We start from the raw sequence: 18,182 nt of genomic DNA on the forward strand, positions 1-18,182 counted from the left end.
GCTGAAATTATATTCTTAATTCGAATAATGAGGGACACTCTTTTTTTTGTTGTTGTTTGCAAGTATATATCTATCACATGCTGTTCCTGCTTTATGGCTCAAAATAACCTTTGCCCTTTTGATACACTATCCAGAGTGTATTGCTGTCCCTGGCTCCTGCCAGAGAGGGCAGGAGGAGGAGGAATTTTTACTGACAACTGTGAGGCAGCCAGTTAGCCAGGTAGAAATCTTTTAATCTGCAGAACTGTAAACAAGAGAAGATTTATTTCCTTTTCTCCCCTCAAGTAAATCCTTTGCTTGCTTTTAAGGTGACATAAGAAACATCTTTAAAGATTTAATTAAATTGATCTCGGTACTTTTTTTAGAACTGAATCTTGCCTGAAGGGGATAAAAACCCTTTGTGTGCTCTAAAACCCTTTGTGTGCTGTAAAACCTGGAAGAGCTTTGAAGTCTTTAGAATGCATCGCAAAACACTTGTGAGTGGTGCTGTAGGCTGGGATCTTTCATTTGCCCAGAATGGGTTGGAGTTGACGTGTTTGGTTTCTTACCAGTCTCACTGATGAACGAGGTGAACACTGCCTAAGCTTCAGCACAAAAATGTCACTGGAAGTAGAGAGAATGGAGAAATCACTTTCATCCAACCATATATTAAAAGTTTGCTGCGTATTATAAGTTTGCTGTTGCATATAGATCTTTGTCACCACCACCAGCAATTTCAGTGCCTAACAAATGGACAGCTTCCATCTCAAATATAAGCATCGTGCAGGCAGCTGACATACAGATGAGATGCTGGTGGCCAAAACTAGACCTGCAGGCAGTAAGGATTTTATTAATAGTATCTGTGTTTGCTTTTCAAGATTTGACAATATTTCCTTCTGCAGGTGATGGGGAAAGTGCCGACCATTTCTATTAACAAAACAGAAGGCTGCCACATCTACCTCAGTGAGGAATCGTTAGATTGTGAGATTGTGAGTGCCAAGTCCTCTGAGATGAACGTCCTCATCCCCCAAGATGGTGATTATGTGAGTGAGATTATTTTGGAAGATTTTCTCCCCATACCCAACTTGCCTTGGTAGCTAAAACTGCTAGGAAAGTAAGAGCTAACATACCTCACATATTAAGCTCACCAAAAAAAGTGGTTCAAAACAATTGAATTTCTATGTACCAATATCTCAGTGATTAGTGCAGAAAATGTCTTTTTTTTTTTTTCTGGGTTACAAAGTAATTTCAAAGATTAGACATTATTTCTTCCCATTTTGACAGGTGATGGCTTCATCTCCTGTCCATTTATTTTTATTTTTTAAATTGGTAACTAAACATAATCTTTGAAAGAAACTCACTTCACACATTATATGAGAGCACTCAAGCCTGAAGAGGATGATGCTAAAGCTAAGCTAAATATATTACTACTACAGGTGAAATAATACAGTATTATATACTCGTTTTTTTCTAAAGCTGTTATATGGGTAGCATCTGTCCTACTTTTTCTAGTATTTTCAAAATGTTGTTCTCAGAAGTCACTGAAACATGAGGATTGCATTTGCCGATGCAAAGGCTCCTTCTTTGTTCCAGTGAGACTTTCCTCCTCAGCCCTCCAGCATTTCTAATAAAGTCATGCTCTGTCGCTTCACACACCAGCAAGGGATCATGGAGGTAAAGTGTACTCGTAATAGTTTAACAAGAGAAGTTTTAAAATTGCACTGAATGGCTGTAGACAGAATTTCTCACAAATCTTTCACTCTGGAATATTTACAGTAGAAGAGTTTAGGCTTTATAAAAGAAAATACGTGATGAGAATTTGGATGCTCCACATTTCCAAAAGTGACTATTGGATGCCTATCTTCAGACAACTAAGGGAACAATTTTCAGTGGGTTCATATTCACCTACTTCTTAAATAGAAGAAAGGTCTCTTTGATGAGTTTCTCCCCAAAACACCAGTAATATCTGAATTTACTGGCTATCAAAACACCATGAGATCTGAAACAAAAGTCCTTCCCTCCACATTTCTGTTTACTGGGATCTGAGGAAGACCCATGGATCTCTTCTGCTTTCACTGCACACATGGAATGGACGGAGACTTTTTTCAAAGTTCTGCTTTGTGTTGTGTATCCCATAAGGGATGCCGTGTCTCTTGAAGTATATCCCATGTAAAATGATAGGATGTTTTTTTCAGATTTTTTTCTTCTGTATTATATTATTGTTTTCCTCCTTGAAATTAGTCTCCTCACTAAATCTCCACGTTGAAATCCTTTCTACTGTCTTCCAGGTCAGTCACTGATGGAGTCTAAGGTCATTTCTGGCATGAGGTTTATTTAGTTAGTTGTTCCAAATAATGGCGCGAGAGGGCTTATGACAAAGCAGCACCATCCCAAGGCTATTTGAAACTGGGTAGCAATAAGGCCTTTTCCTGTGTGGCATTGTAAAATAGCTTCCTAGGATAATGAGGAAAGCCTCTCTGTAATCCTGGCATGTCTGAGCTATCAATGCTTTGTCAGTCATGTAGCACTAACTGGTATTCCATCAGTTTTCAGGAGGTACCAACTGTTTATCTAACCATCGCTGTTGCTTTTTTTTCTTACCAGAAAGAATTTCCGGTTCCTGAACAGTTCAAGACAGCGTGGGATGGATCTAAGCTGGTCACTGAACCTGCAGAGATTGTGGGTTAATTTCCTAACACCACGCAGCACTTGCTGACCATGATCAGACCATAGCCAGCATAAGCAAAGCAGTAATGTAAAGAACTAGGAACAGCAGTAGTTGCTACTGCTGTGATAGGCCTTCAAGCATTAGCTCTGCATGCTAGAAACAATAACTCATCTGGCACGCTTTTGTTAGGCATCCCAGTATTTTTCAGGTTTCCACAGTTTGCCTTCACTTCCAATTTTAATTCTAAATGATGTCATGTGAATGCAATGCAGTAATGCCCCCACCCTCCAGGCACACCATGGGTTTGAAATACTTTATACATAAAGCCAAAATTCTGCATGATACACTTTGTTATCATATTGCTTCCGTGCATTCCTTTTTATGTTTTTGCTAATCAAAAACAGCATTAAGACTCTACGACGTTTATTTTTAGCTGTTAAGCTATTCTGGTACGATGCAGTAAAAATGTTCCCCTAGAGAGAACTACTGGCTCCTCGTAGTTCTGTGGCAATCATAATGGGTTTTTGGTTTGTTTTTTAAGCAAGCAAAAAAGAACAACCTTCAGCCATACATTTTGCTAATGGAAGATGAAAAAACGTGATATTTTAATCAAACACTTTTCTAATATGTATATTTAGAAGATTCCTATGTTTTCAGCGAAGACAGATTTTATTATGGTACACACAGACTTGCTGTTGCCCTCTCATTTCTTGCAAATCAGTAATTCTTTCTAAACTAAAGCCTCATCTAAGTTAAAACCTTGCAGCAGATCACTTGAAAGTTTTTTGATACTCGAGTATCTTTTTTTCTTTTGTTTTTGAGACAGTCTCCCATTCTTTAAAATTTCACATTGTATCTCGCATCCTCTTCAGCAAACTGAGAGAGGCATACGTCAGATACCACTTAATTTGCTTGCTAATAATCTTCCTTTAAGGTGTTGCTACTGTGGCTCCTATTCATTAAAATATCCTTCTGTTTCTTCCCTGCATTTGTAAGCCTTACTCAGTTTCAAATATGGCCATGAAGCAAAGCCAGGAATTTATGTCAGTAGTTGAGCCTCAATAAAGGCCCTGTTTAGCCCTTTGATTCTACTTTATAGTCCCTACTGTACATGCTTTTTTAACAAAGGTGGAGTATTGTATACATTTGTACTATTTCAGCACATAGTACCAATAAAATTTTAAAAATTTAAAGTCAGCATATGTTTTTGATCACTTGTAATACTTTGTAATGGTGAAATCACAGTGAGATGCTTGCAGAGCTAGTTACAAGCTAAATTTTGTGCCTAATTTACGTTGAAAGTACATTAATCCTTGAGGGTTTTTCAGTATCTTTGACTGTAAACCCAGTACAATGTCACAACCAGTAGTGCGCATTCCGCAAGGTTTTGCTATCTGATGTTGAATCTATGTGTATAACGTGTTTGCTTTAGTACATACCATTTTTTCAACAGTAAACTTCTTATGAAATAAAAAGGAAAATGTACTTGTTTAAATACAAAGTTGTTCAGAGCTTGCTGTATTGTACTCTTGGTCCTATATGATTTCCCCTTCTTAAATGCTGCTTCAAAGGCTTAACAGAGAACAAGTCGCTCCTCCTCCCATCTCATCGAACATTGTCACTTCTGCTGCCATAATCCACCGGGCAGTGGATAGCGGGTATTCTGCAGGCTAGCAGATAAACCTGGAATTTCGTGCATATGACTTCAGTGACAACCACAGAATCCAGCTTTCCATGATTCTCGTTTTTAGGTACACCTGTATTTTCCAGATATTATGTTTAGGGAGATGGTCATGACCTGGTGCAAGTTTATCAGGTTTGCATTCTATTTTTTGCTTTTCCCATTGTTTCCCTGTGTGGCCATGGATGTGTCCCTCCTGTGTTAACAAACTCCACAAGTGGTCCACTCCACGTTTCACTTGGATGTGCTTCATATCTGAAAAGAGGGCATTGCATACTTGTTGTGATAATAGGATTGTTGAAGGATTGTTTAATCTTGAAATCATAATTTGCTCCATAAAATAATCTCATTCTGGAGCTTTCTGACCTGAAATACTGACTCTGTTTTTATCTAGCCTCAAATAGGGACGAAGTCATATCGCAAAGACAGGAAGCCACATGCTGCCTTGCAGGTGTGATACAAAACAAGTGTCAAAGGTTTAATGATAAACAGAAAGCAGTGAGACAGCTCTGCCTTACTACGCAAATTCCTTTAGTTCTTGAGAAAGACTTAACTCCCCCCTCCCGAACAAGGTGCGTGATGGCTGGTTTACCTGCCTGAGTCTTCTGTTAAACATCTGAAAGCAAACTCCCTTGTGGCTGGGCCTTCTCACTAACGCTCACACTCCTGCAACGTGCAAGACCCAAATACAACTTTTGACTGGTTTGCTACCAGGAGGAAGTCTCATGCAGTAACACTGTGTGCCTGAGAGCCTGAACACACCTTAGAGCTTGGTCAGAGAGCACGGCTTTAAGAGATAAGGCAGAAGGCATAAAGGTAACTGCTGGCAACTGGAGAAAAGGCTAATGAGATCATGCAGTGTTAGACACCAGAAAAGTGGAATGGGAGACAGACGTTGTAAATATGCAAACATCTTTTATCCAGTTTGCATAGTCAGCCACGGGATACAAATCTGTGACCACGTTCTGTCAGCTCCAATCCTCACGAAAAATATTTGCCATACTTTTTCAGTAGATTGGACTGTTCTCTGCAACCTGTCTTCAAAAATACAAAGGAATGCTACATGAACAAAACAAATCCAAGGCTCTGGTTCTACCCTACGTGAATTTGTGTACAAGTAAATGTTAAAAGCCCCTTTTCTGAAAAATCAAGTATGCCATGAGTTAGAAATAATCATGTGTGTTTAATGGCTGACTCCAGCAAGGAGTGAACAGCTAAATGCTGGGCAGCCCTAATGTTCTGTCGGTCACTTCTCGTTACTGCATGCCCTCACACAAGATATGCTGCTTATTTCGTCTTGTTCTGTATCAGTTCTGCACTGCTCTAAAACGGCGCTTGTGCTCTAAATCTGTCAAAACAGAAAACAGTACCTTTGGTGCATATATTGTTATGGAACAAATGTGTCTGGTGTAATTATCCTGGTCATTTTTATAAGCCTGCATGGGTCAGATATTCACCAGGCTGTGAATCAGCGGTAAAATACATAAAAAAGAGCAGGAGATTTTACCCGTGTTCAAATGTAAAAAGCATTTTCCCTCTGAGAAGCTTCCACAGATCTCACACTTTCTGAAACGGAACCTTAAGCAGAGCCTCATGGAGTGCCACAAGGGGAAGTGCCAAGTCCTGTGCCTGGGGAGGAGCAGCCCCCAGCACCAGGCCATCCATGTAGACCAACCTGGCAGAAAAAGGGCCGTGGGGTCCTGGTGGACACCACGCTGAACGTGAGCCAGCAACGTGCCCTTGCCACAGAGCAGGGCAACGTGTTGCCAGCACATTGAGGGACGTGATCTTTCCCCTCAGCTCAGCACAGGTGAGGCTGAATACGTTGCCTCATGCAGGGCCAGGGGCACGGAGTGAAACACAGGAGGCTCCCTCTGAACATCAGGAAGCAACGTTTTGCTACCAGGGAGGCAGAGCACGGGTGCAGGTTGCCCAAAGAGGTTATGGGGCCTCCCTCCTTGGAGGTACTCAGAAGTCATGGTGCTGGGCAGCCTGCTCGAGGTGGCCCTGCCTGAGCAGGGTGGACCAGATGGCCTCCAGAGGTCCCTTCCCTCCCCAGCCAGTCTGTGGGTCTGTGACAGCAGTTTAGCTGGTCAGAATATCGCTTACTGAGGATTACTGGAAATTAGAGGCACCGAGGTAGTGACTCCATGCATCCACCAGATGGCAGAAACCAGCTGAGGCCCTGGCAATCGCAAACTCTTACCGTCAATGAAAAAGTGCTGGACTACTCACCATCTGCAGGGGCCGTGTACACCGTGCGTCAAGGAACTGGGAAACCCTACTCTCCAAAAGTCCCTGTTAAGATATTGAAAGACTACGTTGATTTTAAAATGATCATCTCGGTACAAGGAGAAGGCTTGAGTGAGATGAATAAGGAAGAAGAAAAACCATCTACTCATTACGAAAGATTAATCTAAGATTTTGAACGCCACTGATCATACTTCCACTAAAAGCACATCTCATTAAAAATACCTGATTGAACTTAAAACTAATATTTAGCAGAGCTATTGAAGATTAAAAGGTAAGTTACTTCAAGTGTGCATTTGAAAATCTGAATACTTGTCAGTGTCCTAGGGAATTAGGTATTTGTTAAGGCTTCCCAGTGCCATAGCTGTTACTCATAGTTCTTACTATTTTTTGAGTCCTTGCTGTTTCTGGATCTGCATGAGTTCCTTCAGTGTTACTGTACTAAATGCATCTTCATGGATCTGTGCATCGTATTTTCTTCCTGGAGACACCTGTCCACCTGAAATCCTTCAGGGTCCCAACTCAGTATTCACCCTTAATGCACTCTCCTTCCATGCTATTCTAAAATGTGCAAGGGGCTGCCACTTTTTTTCACAGACAACTGGAGCTAACGTGCACTTGACTACATGACGTGCTAGCAAGCAGAGCAGTTATCAAGGACCTCTCAGATGGGTTCATTGCCCCTGCTGGAGGTGGTCTGGGCCCATTCCTGTGAGAATATCACCCATAAGTGGCTACTGCCCTCAGAAGGTGTCCATAACCAGGCACCTGACACATGAAGCAGTCATTAGGTGAAAATCATGAGTAGCACACCCTGAAGAATGTCCTGGCTATCAGAAAACGAGAGCCTGCTCCCTCTTTCTGGTTGAAATAATCCTGAAAAAATCTTTTTGGGTGCCAAATTTTCATAGGATAGACAACACTCTACTTCACTGTCCCAAACTCTGTGGTGACTTTCTAGGCATAACCCTTCTTGCCAAACTCTTGCTGCATGCCAAGGACTTGACCTGAGTACCACCAGCCACCAAAGACCTTTCTTCTCCAAACTTCTAGCTCCACCCAGCCAGTGCTGCTTCAGTGGAGGCAGGCTCATACTTCCTCGCTGGGCACAGTAAAAAACGTGCTGTTAAGTAACTAAGCAATTGATAAGGCTTCCCAGTGGCACAGCTATTATATTTCCCAGACTCCTAAGTAAAGCTCTTTTCTGATTGCTCTTCATTCAAATCAGGTCAAGGCAAAAGGCAAATAACAGAATTTGCACACAACTCTTAAAACAGACAATACTGCTAAAAGGCAACCACACTAGAAACCTATGTACCCTAAGATGAAAGTGGAAAAGTTCCTTTTTTTCTCTAATTTGTTATGGTTGTGTTTTTTTTTTTTTATTAAATGTGACCACGAGGATACTGATATCTGTATGTATCACATGTGAAGCTGCATGTTAGAAAGAAAATGTCTCAGCAGACCATGGTAGCTTGAGAGCCAATCTCCCCTCCAAAATCCTCAGTTGGACATGACAGCCTGGTTTCACAGTGAAAGGCTAAACTGATTTAATTCCAGGGACAGCTGTGCAGTAGATTCCTCTAAAATTAAATATATAGTGCTTTACTTTCTACTTAGGCAAATGCATACACTTGTTTTTCTGTTCAAGTTTAATGTTTTGTACCTTGCTTGACCCAACAAGGGGTAGAGTTCTCACTCCACGGTTACCCTGCAGTTTCAGTAGCGAAGAATCTCTATAACCAAGATTTGTGTTTAATTTTACTCTATACATACATATACAAATGTGGCACAAATGCTTACATAGCATGAAGGTATGAAAGTTGCTCTTCACAGCAATTAGCTGCTTTGTAATGACAAGAGGTTGCTGCTGATTAATGGCCACCAGTTCTCATCCAAGGACTCTTTAGAATAGAGTCCTGTTACTCTCCTATTACTAGGACACTTTAAGGTGAGGCAGATGTGATCTGAATCCCCCAGGCAAAGAAGGAATTGAACTTTTCATACATACAGATGAATGTTTCAGCAAACCCTTGGTTTTAAAAACTGGTTAAGACCTTGCCTTGAGAACAAGATGCTTTGTTCAAAAATGAACAAAGAAGCACTGCTGTAGCTCCTAATAGCTAGATTTAAAGCAAACCAGTGCTCCGTTACTTCCTCTTGATTATAAAAGGCTTCCCACTCAAAAGTGATAGATTGGGCTTTTCAGCACTTACCCACATGGAAAGAGCTTAAGATTCATTTCCAGATTCCTCCTAAAAGCTGCAATATCTGCTTTTAGGTGTTTACCTCCCTTTCAAAAGGTTTCCTATTGCCTAAATCTCTTTTCTAGAGAAGAGGATATTTAACTGTTGATGCACTCAACCACTTATTTTCATCAACCAGTACAATGAACTACCCAAGATCATTCCCCTTTCTGACTCTGCTCACAAGAGAAGGCACACTAAAGTAGGGAGAACAGAGTGGTACAGAAGGTCGTGAGTACTCCCATCACGTGTGGCAATCGCATAGCTGCGAAACAAGACTTTTTGTGCTCAGAAAGGCAGTGAGCTCCCCACCACCCGCACGCCTTGTTGTTACAGCACCTCTTTATCATATGCAGCATAGAACAGAATAATTTGAACACCTGCATTATATAGGATTTCTGAATTTGTGGTTTTTTTTTTTTTGAGGCAGAAGAACTAAACGCTACTGACTGAAAAAAAATGGGAATGAAGAAATACTGCATTGTTTGTCTCCTCTACCTTTTCCTCTCCTTCTCCCTCTCATCAGTGATTCAGTTTCACCTTGAATACCCAGCGTAACTATACAGCGAATCCCAACTGGTTATGGGATTACCTAAATGGTATGGGATTACCCTAAAATTTACATGTGACTGGCAACATTATGTGAAACCTGTGAAACCTTGTAATTGTATCTACAGATCTGATCTGGCCTGACACTTTCATCTTGATGGGTTTATGGTGAAAACCCAATTTAAAAACAGTGAAATTATTTTCATCACTATAGCTTTTTCATTTTCATTCATCACTATAGCTGATGAAGGACAAGGTGAAATGTTATAAAGGAGGAAGCTCTGCTATGCTACCTCTATTTTTTCCAAGCTAGATTTTCATCAGCAGTTAACAGCCATGTTAAGATAATGTATTCTGGGGTTTCTTACACGTGATTGTGGGACTCTTGGAGGTATTCTTTTTTTCACAAATCCACACTCCTTGCCCTTGTCTTTCATCAAATGGTCACCTCTAAGCTACCACAGTGCATGGTTTTCTTTTGTACACCTCTATCTTCCTTCTATTTCTTCCTTCCTTACTCTCATTCTGCATTGTTCTCCCTAGTCATGCTAAAACTCGCTGTATTTCCCAGATTGGCTACCCATATTGATTTTGCCCAGGTTTATGTTACAAAACACATGCCATAAGAACCCTATCTACAAAATGTGTGCCAGAACATACGATTTCAATTAATTAAGGTGGTACAGGCTATTTGCCGAGCACTTTGTCAATTCACCTCAGCTTGCCTATACCAGAGGCTTACACCACAGAAACTACTTCAGCTCTTAAATGAGTTGGGGATGCATGGGGATATAGTCTGAGAGAGGATGTTTTTTGATTTTTTCTTGTCAGGTGTCCGATGTGCAGTGTTAAAAATGTGAAACTCTCCGTGACTACAGCATGTACCACTATCAGAGAATCACAGAATCATTAAGGTTGGAAAAGATGTCCAAGATCATCTGGTGCAACCATCACCCTACTACCAATATCACCCACTAAACCATATCCCTACGCATCACATCCAATCTTTCCTTGAACACCTCCAGGGGCAGTGACTCCACCACCTCCCTGGGCAACCCCTTCCAATGCCTGACTGCTCTTTCTGAGAAGAAATGTCTCCTCATTTCCAACCTGAACCTCCTCTGGTGCAACTTGAGGCCATTCCCTCTAGTCCTGTCACTAGTTATCTGCGAGAAGAGGCCGATACCCAGCTCCCCACACCTCCCTTTCAGGTAGTTGTAGAGAGCAGTAAGGTCTCCCCCGAGCCTCCTCTTCCCCAGACTAAACAACCCCAGTTCCCTCAGCCGCTCCTCATAGGACTTGTGCTCCAGGCCCTTCACCAGCTTCGTAGCCCTTCTCTGGACACGCTCCAGGGCCTCGATGTCCTTCTGGTACTGAGGGGCCCAAAACTGAACACAGCACTCGAGGTGCGGCCCCACCAGAGCAGAGTACAGGGTACGATCGCCTTCCTGCCCCGCCCGGCGGGTTGACCTGGCCGCCCGCCGCACCTCCCTCTCGGGGCGGGACGGGCGCGACGGTGTCTTGGCGCCTGCGCGCCGGGCGGGGCGCTCAGTGCCGGAGGGGGCGGACAAGATGGCGGAGGCAGGCGGCGGCCGGGGACGCGCTGCCCGCGATGGGTGCCCGCCGGCCGGCTGGGAGAGGAGCGGCAGCGCCGGGGGGAGCCCCACGGAGCCGCCCCCCTCTCCTTCTCCTCCTCCTCCTCATTCCCCTCCGGCAGCGGCCGCAGAGGCGAAGGCGCTGAGCGCGGCGGAGTACGCGCGGCGGGTGCACCAGTGGCTGTGGGACTCGTACTGCGGCTACCTCAGCTGGCAGAGCGGGCTGCCCGCGCTCCTCGCCGCCTCCGCCGCGGGCACCGCCGCCCCGCAGCCCCCTGCCCCCGCCGCCCCGGGGGCCGCCGCCGCCGCCGCCTACTACAGCCCCTTCTACCTCCTGGCCCCCGCCGCCCCCGCCTGGCCGCAGGCAGCGGGCGGCAGGCCCGGCCCTCCGCCCCGGGCTGCCCCCGGCACCGGCACGGCCCCCAGGGAGCCGGCGGGGCGGCCTGCAGGTGAGTGGGGGGGCCGGGGGGGCTGCCCTTCGTGTCCTCGGGAAGGAGGCCTGGGGGGTCGTGAGGTGACCGGGGGGGGTCTCTGTAGCTGTGTGCGAAGCAGCTGGCTTTTCAAGCAGCCTGCTTGAGTGTTGAGGGCTTAACTAACGTTACCTGTTTGTTTTAGCGGGGTCTTTGTGCTCAAATACGATTTTTTTACTTCTCTGCTTCAATGTCATTAAATACATGCGTACGCTCAACAGGCTAGCAGCCTGGCCTGCGATGGCCAGCAGTCTGTTGCAGCTGTAAATATCTGAAGAGCGCGTGTCGCACTGCTTCTGTTTGCGTTTGTTCAAGAGTAAAACAAACCCGCTCTGATCACATCGCAGAGGAGCTGCAGAGCACGCAGGTGTTTCCTCGCAAGCGGAGGAGCATCCAGTGACATTCCAGGGATGTTTAGCATTACCTTGAGTAATGGTGAAAAACCATCAAGTAATGACTGCTGAAGGGCTTTGGAGAAAAGGCAGATCGCCTCTCTGCAGGGCAAAGTGCAGCATTACTGAGCTGCAGCGTTTTTTATAAGCTCGTTGCCTGGACAGGAGAGAAGAGCACTTTCATTTGCATTTCCTCCCTTTTAAAGGGAAGGGAGTCTAGCTTTTAAGCTTGTTTTTTATTTAAACAAGGGTGTAACACAAAGTAGTATTTAATGGTACTCTGATCTGGAATTATAGATTGCTTGTGAACAGATGTTGCCAGTCGTTGAAGAGGACATTGATATGGACAAAGTCTAGCCTGAAACAGTTCTTCCTATTTTACGTTGTTCTTCAGCAACGAATTCTGTATGCTAAACGCGTTTTGGGGCACGAAGAGTGCTTTATGCTGCTGAGCAGAGCTATTGTGAATGCTAAATACGGTTGCAACACCCAGACTTCCTAAGAGAAGTCTCTGTGTGATACAGCAATAACCGTACAGTTACACAGGCTGTTGTGCTGGTGCCCTGGCTCCAGATTGCAAACGGATGATGTATCTGGAACAGCTGAAGTGATTACATCTCCTTTTCTGCTGCAGATTATTGTCCCCGCAGCAGGCTTGGCAGGACTGGACACGTTTCCATCATGGTGCCCCTGTAGGTGACAGCCCAGCGTCCTTACGTAAGCTGAAATACGTGACAGCTTCTGATAATGTTGCAGATCTTAAACGGGGCTGTCAAAAAGTGGAGCTGATGACTGCCTTTTCCAGCTCCGTCTGCCCACAGATGAGTGTCAGAACACCAGCATTAATTGCACTCTGGGCAACAGCAAGCTTTGTTTGGACGGTAATCACGATTTAATACGCTTTGTCCCCTTGCCCCTCCCTGCCTTACTGTAGGAGATTACTGCTCTTACACTGGGAACAGCAGAACAAAAAGTGTGCTCGAGCCTCGGCTGCCGTGTCACACTATCTGCTTGACTAGTGTAACCCCCCCCTTTAATGACTCGCTTAATACAAGGTCGCTGTGGTGCACGTATGCCAGAGTCGAGGGCTGCCGAGGTTTCTCAGCATAATGGAGTTTGACAGGGTTTGAGTACTTCCTTCCATGCCCCAAACGCTCAGCTTCCTCCCTGTTCAGCTGTTGAGTCTGGTACCTTCAAGTGAAAGCGTGCCGCTGACATCAGCTTTACCCAGCTGGATTGCCCTGTGCTGTCTGCTGCTACGTGCTCGCTCTGGCACTGAGCAGACTGCGTTAAAGAATCCCTGGTTAGAACTGAGTTGACAACCCGGGCGTGCTTTGACAATGAGAAGTGGATCTATTTTAGCATTGTTTACGTGAGTAAATTACTATTCGACAGCATCAATGCAGAGTTACCAGAGAATGGTTACCAGAATTTGGGAGATACCGAGTGGTGGATGGGTCCAGATGAAGTTATTTTTTAATTATTTAATGAGTGCAACATTTCTCTTTGGAAACTTGTGAAGATAAACCTTGTTTCCTTTGCTTTAGCCTTCTGAGGTGGTGTTAGCAGCAAAAGCTTGTAACTGTGAATACTTACTTTGCCTCAGCCTGCCCTTGGCCAATTATACCGAGGAATGGGTTACGTTTTCTGGCTGATCGTAGGGCAGCTGCTGTGTTTTGTTCTAATAAGCAGTCTGTAGGAATGTTTATGGTCAGGTGTGACTAATACTCTAATTGGCTCCTGTTCCTGGGTCCGACATGAGACAAAACAGGCTGCGTTTTTCTTTGAGAGCTGCTATCTGGTACAGGCTGAAGGCTTGCTAAGGGGTTATATGAATCTTTCTTAGATCTGAACTCACAGATTTAGTGGAATTGGTTCTATGTGAGGCTCTTTTAAACAAAAGAATGCAAAAATTGATACATCTTCAGTGTGCTTCAGCTCTTTAGAGGGGTGGGATTTTGCTGGTAATCCTCGTTATAAGGGGACTCTGAGCTCTGAAAGAGCTTGATTTAATTTCAGAAGGCTCTCGTAAGCCAAATAATTCAGATAGTTTCTGATTGATAGATTTTGTAGAAGATTTTCTTAATGTGAGCCAAGATGAAGATCTTGGTATAGTGAGATTCAGCCAACAGGCAATAAACTCTTCATTTAGAGCAGTCCAACCTGGGTCACGTTAACTGTTTCTCTTACAGGTCGGGAGTTCGTTATCCCTTCACTGGCCCACAGGTTCATAGCAGAGATGGTGGATTTCTTTATTCTGTTCTTTATCAAGGCGACCATTGTTTTAAGTATTATGCACCTCAGTGGGATAAAGTAAGTAGAACAACTTAAAGGTTTGTTACACACAGCCTTAAGCTCTTCGAGGTGTTGTGGTATGGTTGGCACTTTGCAACGGGCAAAAGCTGAGGAAAAAGCACCGCTAGGTTAACTTCTTAAATACCGTCTGATTTGGGGTCAGATGGGGCGGGGCGGGGGGGGGAGAGAATTTGTGCTAGTTTATTTTCATAGGTTCACAAGCTCCTTACTAAGGATAGATTAGACTCGTAGTTCGTAGTCTTGGTTTTTGAGGGAATGAGCAAGATATTAAAAAAAGCCCTTTAAAAATGTCAAAGAAAAACTGTTGCTAAAAAATGTTCTTTTAAACACTTCTAAACATTATTTTAGATCATGCAAGTCAAATATGTATCTATTTTTCAAATGCAGCAAAGTTGCTAGGCATGTTACCGTGCTGTAGTTGTTACTACACATGAGTTGGATTTCTTTAATAAAAAATAAATAAATGATTAAGCATCATGTGCATCAACTACATGCTAGGCTGAAAGTCTTCGTGTTTAAGCTCAGAAACAATTGTTTACTTCAAAGACTATCTGCTTCTTTAAAAGTAGATTTCTTATCACATAGCTCCCTTCATTCCTCCACTTTGGTTGGTGTAAATCAAATATTTGGGTCTGGTTAGGGGATCAGAGCTTGGAGTACAAGTACAATTACATTTCTGGATCCAAGTTTTCTGCTAAGAGTCTCCTCAATGTTGAGGGAATGTAAACTGATAATGTGCGGAAAACATCTTTCACCGAGGTTAAACTGATGCTTGAAAGGTGTGTGGAAGAGGGTTAAATCCCAAGCAATCAATATGTCAGTGTAAGTTATTAGTGTTTATTGTTCAAATAAACACGCAAATAAAATGCCGACCTCTCAGTGCTATTCCAAAAGCAGAATCTCCAACTCCTACCTGACAGCTTGTATTTCTGGTTTGGTTTTAGTAGGCTGAAAATGATGCAGAATGAAGTCCTGGGAAGTTGGAGAACTGTGTGTACTGCTTCTGCAAAGTAGTGGAGGTGATGGAAAGAGAAGGCATCTCTTACTTGCTGAATTAATTTATAATATGTTCAATATTACTACTTTAGCAAGAGTAAGGAGGTTGCTTGTAAGTAACATCAGGAAAATTTTCTTCTTTTTTCCCTCCCTCTTAGTGAGATGTTTGCTGGAGGTCAGGCTGGGGAGTTGTCAGGAAAAAGTACATCCTCACTGGCAAAGAAGAAAAAAAAAAGGCGGGGAAATGCAGGTTGTGACATACTATCATTTTCTCAATCCCTCGTCTTTTTTGATCCTGAAGTCTGACTAAAGAGGAGAGCAAGTAGTGCAGATACAGATTGTTTTGCATGGGACTGCACTTCTCTGTGTAAGGGGTAATTCTCACCTAGATGATCAGCAGCAGTAGGTGACAAGTCCTTGTCTAAGTCTGCATCGCAAGTGTGTCCGTACCACTACTGGGTGATAATGTTAACTCTGTAGGGTTGTGAAAATACACAGTTGACTCCAAATGGATGTTTTGCTTAGCTTTGTTAGGGCAAATAGCTGAAGGTTGCAATTGCTTAAGTTGAAACCTTCCAGTTGTACCTCAGTCAGTGTGCCTGCATCTAGGAGAGCACGGTGAAAGCTGTAGAGACTGGAGAATGACAAATCAATCCTGGTCACGCAAAGGGAGGTAAGGCTGCCTTGCTTTCCTAGGGTGACTTGCAAATTCTCCCAGGCATTTATGAGTGCCCTTTTTGTTCCTCCGTGTAATGAAGTGACTTGCATCCATTTCATTTGTGCAGTTAGATGATTGCAGAATCCCTTGTGTACCTCTCAAGAAGTGTGAGAATTTTCAGAATAGTTCTGCAGCTTGCTACATGGCACACCGTATTGCAAAAGTGGTAACAAAGAATGACTTTTTTTTCTTAAAAAAAAGATGAAACAAACTCAGCAGCAACTTGGAAGGAAACCTGGTATAATTTTAATGGCTTGCCTTGTATCAAGGAAGATGAGGAGCTTTTTAATACCGGGACTAAAGGAGTGAATTCTAATATTAAACACCAGTACTGGGAGCAGGGTCAAGTAAGTTCAGTTTTTTGTTGTGTTTTTCACTAAAGTTGTCTTATTTTGAACAGGGACATCTCTAAATTTGCTATGCATTACATAATAGAAGAAATAGATGAAGATACATCCATGGAAGACTTGCAGAAAATGATGGTAGTAGCTCTCATCTACAGGTTACTAGTCTGCTTCTATGAGGTAATTACTCACAAATATTATCTTCTGTAATTAATAGTTGTCAGTTCTTGAATAAGGTAAAAAAATAAAATTATATTATCATTGGCCGATGAAGTAAATCCTCTTTATTTTGGGTTACATGAAGCCGTGTAACTTTCATGTAGTTGTGATGAAGACCAAGTTTGCTAAACCAACTAACAGCACTGTGCTGTGTGGAATCGAACTAACTGTTCTTTTGCAGATAATCTGTATTTGGGGAGCAGGAGGAGCTACCCCAGGGAAATTCTTGCTTGGACTGCGAGTTGTGACGTGTGACACATCTGTACTCGTTGCTCCCAGCCGTGTGCTAGTCATTCCTTCCTCAAATGTCAGCATGACAACGTAAGTGCGCTTAGCATACGCTGCTTTCAGGTTAATGTTACGGAAAGCACGCGATTTAAGAAGGAAATGCCCATTTTCTTTATTATTGGCTTTTGCAGTAACTAGACTGAGTAATTTTTAAATTACAAAATCTGAGAATTGTTTTTTACCACCTAACTCCAAGTTAGGTGGTGAAACAATCTCTTCTAAATTCTGGGGTTTGTTTTTTTTTTTTTTTTTTTAATGCTATACAAAAACTGAGGCACTAACCTGAAGGCTGGCTAACTACTACTCTAAGCAGAAAAGTCAAAATAAGGCAACAAATGTTTTATTTTCATTTCAGGTCTACAATAAGAGCTTTGATCAAGAATTTTTCTATTGCTTCCTTTTTTCCTGCATTCATTACACTGCTGTTTTTTCAGCACAACAGAACAGCCTATGATATTGTAGCAGGAACTATTGTGGTAAGAAGAAATGGAATCAGATGATGCCAAAAGATGATGGATTTCCAGACTGTTTTTTGAGCACCGCCCCCAAAAGAAACAAAGACCTACCCCAAAACTGAAATTGAGATGACCATCGGAATCTTTTGCCCAAATTAAAGCAGAATGATTCAGAAGATAAAGGAAATGGGTTGCTCCAGTATGGTGCCAGCAGCTACCTTCACAGTATTGGAGTTTTCACAAATGCCAAAGAAGTTTGAGAGAAACGATACGCAGTAAATCTGAAGTATTAACCTTAGATTGACAGGGAAGTAAGCGGCTGTACTGTTAACTGCAGCTAGGTGCTGTTCTGCTTGTCAGTCTAGGGAAAGCAGATAGGGAGAAATACTCCACCTCAAAAGAAATGTTCCTACAGTTTTGGGTGTTGGCAGGTAACTAGAAAATGTTTTCCAAGCAGTTGACTGAGTTGTATCACAAACTGTCTGAGGGGAAGGGAACTGCAGTATTAGACAGTAAGGCAAATCATGTTAATTAAACTGCCAGATGTGCAGTGTTCATTACTTCACAGAGCACATTTCCTCACCTCTTAAAGTATTTTATCTGAACATTGATGTGACAAGTTTTTTTGCATGATGATCGTAAGCGTTGTCATTATTTCATGTGTCAAAGCTAATGAAGAGGTGAAACAGCAGCTGCTTTTTCTTCGGGAAGGCTATGTTACACTGCAGTGTTAGTGACTTGGCATGTATGTAATTCTGGAGCTGTGAACAGTACACATCATCTGCTTCTGGCTGGAATGAAAGCACTCGTCTATTTCTTGCATATAATAATACCAAGCAAAACAATTGAATGAGTTTCAGGAGCATGCAGAAAATAATAACTGAAATGCGTGTCATGGGTATAAATCCACAGAAGTACAAATACTGGTTATGTTCACTTTATATTCTGGCTAATTGTTTGTATGTTCAGAATAACAACTACTGAATAAAAAAGCCTAATATTTTGCATGATTACAT

The 18,182-nt window shown here is 42.9% G+C and overlaps 2 protein-coding genes across 3 annotated transcripts in view; both read left to right on the plus strand.

Moving 5' to 3' along the window:
- CAP2 (cyclase associated actin cytoskeleton regulatory protein 2) overlaps window positions 1-4,158 on the plus strand; it is a 65,246-nt gene extending 61,088 nt beyond the window's left edge. Inside the window, exons 12-13 of the mRNA XM_035549835.1 lie at window positions 882-1,022; window positions 2,584-4,158. Coding sequence (XP_035405728.1) covers window positions 882-1,022; window positions 2,584-2,667 — 225 coding nt within the window. The 3' untranslated portion in view covers window positions 2,668-4,158. The remainder of the gene's footprint in view (window positions 1-881; window positions 1,023-2,583) is intronic.
- A 6,771-nt stretch (window positions 4,159-10,929) lies between these two features.
- FAM8A1 (family with sequence similarity 8 member A1) lies at window positions 10,930-18,182 on the plus strand. 2 transcript variants are annotated; one of them, XM_035549803.2, is made up of 5 exons: window positions 10,930-11,417; window positions 14,023-14,143; window positions 16,261-16,384; window positions 16,605-16,744; window positions 17,067-18,182. In XM_035549803.2, the coding sequence occupies exons 1-5, from the start codon at window positions 10,946-10,948 to the stop codon at window positions 17,209-17,211; spliced, it is 1,002 nt and encodes a 333-aa protein (XP_035405696.1). In that variant the 5' UTR covers window positions 10,930-10,945; the 3' UTR covers window positions 17,212-18,182. The 2 variants fall into 2 exon arrangements, with proteins under 2 accessions (XP_035405696.1, XP_050565092.1); XM_050709135.1 differs by having other exon boundaries at window positions 17,146-17,308.

Source organism: Cygnus atratus, chromosome 2 (genome assembly GCF_013377495.2).
Source record: "Cygnus atratus isolate AKBS03 ecotype Queensland, Australia chromosome 2, CAtr_DNAZoo_HiC_assembly, whole genome shotgun sequence".
Classification (NCBI taxonomy): domain Eukaryota; kingdom Metazoa; phylum Chordata; class Aves; order Anseriformes; family Anatidae; genus Cygnus; species Cygnus atratus.